Source organism: Pelobates fuscus, chromosome 5 (assembly GCF_036172605.1).
Source record: "Pelobates fuscus isolate aPelFus1 chromosome 5, aPelFus1.pri, whole genome shotgun sequence".
Taxonomy (NCBI): domain Eukaryota; kingdom Metazoa; phylum Chordata; class Amphibia; order Anura; family Pelobatidae; genus Pelobates; species Pelobates fuscus.
The window spans coordinates 336,906,436-336,914,116 of NC_086321.1; the positions used below are offsets into that span (position 1 = coordinate 336,906,436).

Consider the following 7,681-nt stretch of genomic DNA (forward strand, 5'->3'; position numbering starts at 1 on the left):
CCAAATTTAAGTAATGCCAGCATGGATAGATCACTTTTTAACCCCCTGGACTCACTGATAGTTTTGGGGGGGGGGGGGAAGAGAGATCAACGAATTCCTGTTAAACAAAAAAAAAAACTTGCCCTCTTTTCTAAATAGTCTATCCTTCATCCCCAAAAAGGCCCAAATAAATTCCAAAATAACTTTCTTTTTTTGTTTCCCCTCCAAGAGTTATTCTGTTCATAGACCCTATCATCCCCACATTTTTCATAATTTTATACTTTTGGTTAATGTCGAATAGACGCTCTGCATGGGTTTACAGTTAAAAATTAGTAGATAACTATTATTGCAATGTTTATGAATCCCACTGTAAAAAAAACCACAATATTGAAGTTTTATGTACACTGCATTTTATTAGGTTTACAGAAGTGTATTATTGCGAAAGATGCCTCAATCAGCAGCGGCAAGTGAGGATGTGGAAATGGCAGATTGCGGTAAGAAAAACATTTTTGGCATTATAAAGGATTAATATGGTTGTTTTCTCATAAATATTTATGCCTTATCTTCGTGATTTTTCAAGAATTAAATGATTGGTGGTCAAGTATTTGCAAGGCTTCAGTGCAAGATTTGAGAGAGACTGTACAAGTCTCTTGGGATTTATACAGCAAGTGTAGGCCATTCCAAATCTTTATTAGACAGGGGAGAATAGATTGCTGCAGTATTTATTGTAAGTTGCAGCAATTATATTTGGCATTAATAGAGGAAGACTATAGTTTTAGTAATACAACGTACTTCTGACACTATAGTCCGGGAGTGCGTTTTAGGTTCCCAGGCCCTTCTCTGTGTAGGGAAAATGTTATTTCACTTACGTTTTCTCCACCACAGCATTGGCCTCGCTGCGGCTGGCTCTGCCCCCATGGCTGAGATAATTAAGATATCAGCCAATTCAATGCTTTTCCAGGGTGAGGGAGGCTGTGAGCATACATGGCAAAATAGTGCGCTGCACCAGTCGACATTTCCTGTTAGAGATGCATTGAATCAATGCATCATTCTAGAATGCGTTCATCGTTTTCATGCAGTGCGTGGAGATGCTGAACGTAGGTGCTGAAATGCCACTAGAGTTGTTACTAGTCAGCAATGTTAACGTTGCCTTTGCAGGGACAGGCTATGGGCACCAGAACCACTACATTAAGCTGAAGCAGGTCTGATGGCTATAATGTCCCTTTAATTGCACATAAAGCTTTTAAATGATATATGATTGATATGGTACAAATACGTGGAAAGGGAGGGATGCAAGGTAACAGTAAAAACTAAAAAAAAAAGCTACATTTAATCAAATTCAAATTTTATATTCTTAAACAAATTCACATCATTCAGACTTGCTTAACTGAGCCAATCAACACTTTGTGCCATCTGTGTAGAAATACAATTGGACTCTTATTTGACACAATTTGGATATGGTTGTTCTATGGTTATATTTGTATATGAATTAGGGTTTCAAATGTCTTCTAGCCACTGGTGAGTAATAATTTAGCCCAGTCTAGTCTGCCGTGGACCCTCCAGGATTGATTTCGCAAATATTTTATCGTCCTGTGTAGGATGGAAATTTTGAGTCCTGCTCTCATGTTTTTAATACGTTAGCAGAGTGGGTAAAGTAGGCAGTGAATTATCCAGCGGTAACCACAGATTAAGGGAGCTCCATTCAATATCAAAGATCTTCCTTCTAAATTATTGCCCCGTTAACACACTTTGGATTTCTGTCTCTAGTGTTGCAGTTTCGTCACACATCCTATTTTATGCTTTAAGGTGTAACGTTTGAATTTCATTTCTATTGTCTTTACTTTTAGAATCGTCTCAAACACCCTCAAACACTTCCTGTGGCACCAGTGACCAGGTGGAGAGAGGAGACCTCATCACATTTTATAACAATGTCTATGTAGAGCGAGTAAAACTATTTGCACTTCGATATGCAGTCAGCATCTCCGAAAACCTGGTATGTCATTTTTTTTTGTAAATTCTTTATTTTCAAGATTTTATAATCGTTGGGGTTAGGATACAGAAGGCAAAAAGGGATGAAGAGTCTTGTGACAGAGTTCATAGAGAATACATGACAGTTTTTGGTTATGACAGTCTTACGCCTGAAGCCTGTTTGGCGTTTTACCTTCTATATTTCTTCTATGTGTTGTTTTTTTGGAGGTGCTCTGTGCATAACCATTGCTACGACTCTAGATCTAATGGTTGGGGGTAGGGTACAGAATAAAAAGGATTGGGGTCGGGGGTTCCTAGTGGGATCTTTTCCGCCCCCCCGCTCTTTAGTACTTTTCTTTAAAGCCGTTTCGAGGGGCATAAAAATTAACTGAGGTATATAGAGAGAAAACATTTTTATTTTCGAATTCAGCAGTAAATACCATTTTATATTTAATAAGTTTTGAAAATAAAGTCCTCGAGAAGGCGGCCATTAGCAGCACCATGCTGTTGGACACGATCTCTGAAGTTTTGTACAGCTCGTTCACACATATCGTGGGGTATGGTGTTAACTTCTAAAATAATCTGCTCCCTTAGCTCTGGTAGGGTGTGAGGGCGATGTTTGAACACTTTTTCCTTCAGATATCCCCAAAGGAAAAAAAATCGCAAATGCTCAAATCTGGCTACCGCGCAGATCACCCCTCAGAGACCAGATGTCCGGGAAACATTTATTTCAAACCATTGAGTGAATTTTGGGCTGTGTGGGCTGTAGCCGCATCCTGTTGGAACCAGAACTCCCCCAATTCCTCTTCTTCAACAATCTCTTCCATTCTGTGCTGCAGAAAATTTTCCAACACTGAGACATTCAAGGTCACGCCTTTCTCCTCAAAAAAGTACAGGCCTATCACTCCGAATTGTGATACGGCACACCACACTGTTAGTTTAGGGGAATGTAGCGGCCTTTTTTATTACCGTAATCATTCTGGGGTTATTTTGAGCCCAGTAGCGGAAACTTTGCTTATTCACAGCTCCACTAAAATGAAAATGTGCCTCGTCGCTACTGAAGAAAGCTGCTGCGGAAGGGATCTGTGCAAGCATTTGCTCACACAGATTTCTGCGGTTGGCGTAATCTGCTACACTCCATTCCTGAGCCAACATATTGTAGTGATGAAACTGCAAATCTAAATATAGAATCCTCCTCAGACTGTGGTCTGACATTCCCAAAGCAACAGCATGCTTTCTGGCAGAACGTCTAGGCGACTGCTCAATTGCTGCTCTCAGCAAAGCCTTGATGTACTCCGTTCCAATCTATATTGGCTACTGAAATGGGGTGACGGGATGGAACACAATGAGACCAGGTGCACCTGCCTCCCCTCACCACGGCCCGAGCATTGACCCCTCAAAACTGCTTAATCGGTTCTGCTGCACCTTGTATCATGTTCCAAAAACTGACCGTTATTAAAGTCTTTGATTATAAGTCATGGAAAATGTTGGTATTTTTTAAGGATCAATATCTGGAACGGAATGCTAAAAGGAGCAGTCAGTCGGAACCTTCCAATGATTTGCACCGTGTTTCCTCTGCATTTAGTCCTTTGCAACAGAACTGCTGTGATTTTAATGTGAACACATCCAGTTATTCACTAAATTTATTTTCTTGACTTAAATCTCAATGGAAAAACGGAGGCAACAATTAGCTGATCTGGAAAAGTTAATCTACTTAGCCATATTCACAAGTTGGCTATTTTTGCCTCAGTTTTGCATTCCGACTAAACTCTGATCTTGTTTTTAAGTATCACAATGACTTGTTTCTGATACCTGACTAATTTTACAGTAGCAGAAACTTCTTGTGGGGGTAGAAAAAAATGCAAAACCTAACCGTTTATGGAACAATATTATTATGGAACAATCTATTCAAATTAGCCATTAGTGAGTCAAAATTCTTTTTTTTTTTTTCTAGCTCAATAGATTTGCTAACCAACATTTATGGTTGTACACCTTAAAGAATTGTATAAAGTGGGGGGGGGGAGGGGTGGGGGGTGGTGTGTGTGTGTGAGGGGTGGGGGGTGGGGAGGGGTGAGGGGTGGGGGGTGTTGTGTGTGTGTGTGTGTGTGTGTGTGTGTGTGTGGGGGGGGGGGGGTGCTGGGCGGGGGTAGGGGTACTGCTAGGGGGGGTGGGGGTGCTGGGGGGTAGGGGTACTGCTAGGGGGGGTGGGGGTGCTGGGGGGTAGGGGTACTGTATGTGGGGGGGTAGGGGTACTGCTGGGGGGGTAGGGGTGCTGTGTGTCAGTATCCCCCCCCTCCCTCCCTCCCTCCTTCTTACCTTTAATGAAGTGGGGGGGGGGGGGGCACAGCCATCTCTGGTGGTCCGAAGGCGGTAAGCACTGCAGGGGGAGGGATCTGTGAATCAGCTCCCCTGTCGTCCCGCGTGATGCTGTGTGGAGCGTTGCCATGGTAACGCTCCACACAGCCTTGTGCGGGAGGACAGGGGAGCTGCATCACAGATCCCTCCCCCTGCCTCCCGACCCGGAAGCAGAGTAGGCGCCTGCCATTTCGGGCAGGCAGGTGCCTACTCTGCATTGATGGTGAACCTATGGCTGCGTGCCCACAGAGAGGGCCCGGTGTGCCACAGGTTCGCCATCACTGAGCTACTCTATTCTCAACAGGAATTTGTATAGCCTTCAACCAAATATTATGTTTCAAGTATAGGAATACTACGTTTCTTAACAAATTAATAATAAAGCTACACGTTAAATGCATTTAATCAATAACTTATACCATTGATTGTCACAGGGAAATAATGTTTTGGTTTTTTTTTTTATTCTGGAGTGCTTGACCCAAACTAAAACTGCAGACACAATTGGAAACAATTCTAACAGTCAACTTTTTAGTTGACGTTTGCTTCGCCCAATGCTCGGTTACTGTACAATGGCCTGTTTTTATGTTCCAAAATATGCCAAATCCAACTGAACCTCCACCCCTTCAGATTGACACTAGATATCAGTTCCTGGTTTATTACATAGTTTTTACCTTGGATTTATTTTTATTTTGTAAAAATACTATTTTGTATTTTCTCCCCTTTAAAGGCAGAGGCTCCCCCTCTCTCCCCATTTCCAAGTATCAAACAGCAAGCAGTGTCTCCTCGACGAGTATCCCAACAGCACTCCCTTTATGTCTCCCCTCACAAGAATACCAGCTGTCTAACTCCACGTTCTGCCCTCCTGTACAGGTTTAACAGGAGTCCTTCAAAAGTAAGTTCTTAAAACCATACTTCTGTTCATCATGGCATTGTATGTGATATGTTGTGAAGATCTGACTTGCCAACACATTACTAGGATTGTATTTTTTTTATAAATTCTGTATAAAGAGATTAAATTAACCTGATGCACCTAAAGAAAGATTTGGTTGCATATTTTTCACTCCCCACTAAACTCTGAAATAACCTAGAATTTAAAGTACATTGACTTTCTCTTATTCACACAGAGCTTGAAAGACATCAACATTATGATTAAAGAGGAACAGAGAAGCCGGAAGCGAGCTTTAACAATAGATAGCGACTCAGAATCTCCAGCTAAGCGACCATGCCAGGAGAATGATGATGCTCTCCTGAAACGACTTCAGGATGTTGTGAGCGAAAGGGCAAATCATTAGCATATATATGCTATGAGCTGTATGTTATGTTTTTCTATTACTAAGTTTCATTCACTACAGATTTTTTTTTTTTTTTTTTTTTTTTAACACATTGATTGTTGTGGGTTACTCTGGCAGAAATGTTACTACAAGGGATACTTTTCTGCCAAGGAAAATATTAATGGGGTCCCCCCACCCCTACAAATACCACTCATTACAATTTTGTTTTTTTGTTTACCAACCTCTGCAAAAATGATGTATCGCGCACAAACCTACTACATCCTGGAAGAAATGGTAAATTTTCAAAATACATCTTGGTTGATTGTCTCCAAATCGTGGCCTGGTGTTAGGATTAAATAAAGTTTCCATTATCTAAGAATGGTCAATAGAAAACACCTGTTTTGGTTCTTTTTACTTCATTTTCATTGCATCATGTCTGAGATGAATTTTAGTTTACTGCTTGTCTGTATTTTTTTGTTTTTTGTAGGGGTGGGGGGAAGGATTTACTTTTTATTTTTTTAAATTCTAACTAGGCCATCCAGCATTTCCATTAAATCTTTTAGTCCTTTCAAAATGTTACATTACTGAAAAATAAAGTAAAAGTATTTTTAGACTTTAATATAGTGCAGAGAGTTGCTAATGTTTAAATTTACTTTTAATTCTACATTTTTAAGAACCCGTTTTGTCACCTTATCTTAGTCCAAAATAAAATTTTGTTAGGACAAGAGGCAAAATACTATTAGCTTGTTTTTTCTGTGCTTTTAAGAGTTGCATCTCACTTGAGATCTTTTTTGCCAACATCTGTTGTGATATAGGCATCTTCCAATCCGATCGGTGATTGTGAAGTGCAATATCAGCTAACGGAATGTGGATTTAAAAGACTCTTCATCTGGCTGCTTTCTTTAGACAGCATGCTTATTTTTATACAACTTTTCAACTGGCTGCTTACTTAAGAGCATGCTTTTCAAGTAGTAAGAAGCATATTTCTATGTATAGAACTGTTGCTTTCCTACATCTTTATGATATTTAAAATGAAAGAAAATATTTCAAACTCTCATCCTTTGGGCGTCCTCTTTTGTGCATTTGAGCTAACCTGTGTTGTGTAGCATCTACACGTGTAATGAGATTGTATGTATTGTATCTATTTTTAACATCTTTTACGCCTTCTTGTACAGAATTGTATGCTGATGTAAAGTTTTATGTTGCAGCAACTTTTCAGATAAAAAAAAATAAATAAAATTTAAAAATTAACTGAGCTCAAAAGGTTTTATGCGTTTACTTTCTTAAATCACGCTGTTGCAGAACAGAAACACTAGCAAAGTACTGCGTGTAATGCAGTGTACAAAAATTTGTTTTGGTTCTTAGCAGAACATTTTATAAGTGGTGCAAGTGCTCAAAATACAGGATGAGTTAAAAATACCAAAACAGCTATTTAAGATGCTTAAAGAAACACTTCAATTAAAACTTTATGTAAGATCTCCATCACTTTATTATTTAATGTCATATAGTGTACAGGAATCACACACTTCACATGCCTATCATTGTAGTAGGGATCGACAGATTATCGGTTCCGCCGGTTATTAGAGTCGCTATTCTGCATATTTCTGATAATGGATACCGATCATGTAATTTACCGCTTATATGCCGTCTTCCTCATCCGGAAAACTTCAGCCGCCAGCCAGTGAGGTACCAAATTTCAGCCACAAGTAATCCCTCCCTGTGAGACCCCTTATGCAGAGCTAAGCTGAAGGCAGTGAGGTGAGACCGTAAATAATCTACTGTAATGTACTGGGCTGGCTGATGGTGTGATTGATATCATTATGTTCAGTTAATGCCAGATTTCTGTAGAAATAGTATTGCTTTTTCAAAACGTATAAAATACAAAATGTTGACATCGCCAATTGACTTGAAAATACAATCACATACACATCAGTACTACACAAATCACTATTCATGAGCAGGCTAAATAAAATAGCGACGCAATTATTATTATTTTATTATTTATATAGCGCCAACAAATTCCGTAGCGCTGTACAATGGGTTGACTAGCAGACACATAATTGAGATCAGACCACTGGACGTACAGGAACAGAGGGGTTGAGGGCCCTGCT

The 7,681-nt window shown here is 39.9% G+C and overlaps 1 protein-coding gene across 2 annotated transcripts in view; it reads left to right on the top strand.

Moving 5' to 3' along the window:
- The window catches only part of RBL1 (RB transcriptional corepressor like 1), a 52,830-nt gene extending 46,009 nt beyond the window's left edge, over window positions 1-6,821 (top strand). For both annotated transcript variants that reach the window (XM_063455747.1, XM_063455748.1), the window contains 4 exons: window positions 398-473; window positions 1,827-1,972; window positions 5,027-5,191; window positions 5,424-6,821. In XM_063455747.1, coding sequence (XP_063311817.1) covers window positions 398-473; window positions 1,827-1,972; window positions 5,027-5,191; window positions 5,424-5,591 — 555 coding nt within the window. In that variant the 3' untranslated portion in view covers window positions 5,592-6,821. The remainder of the gene's footprint in view (window positions 1-397; window positions 474-1,826; window positions 1,973-5,026; window positions 5,192-5,423) is intronic.
- The last annotated feature ends 860 nt before the right edge of the window (window positions 6,822-7,681 follow it).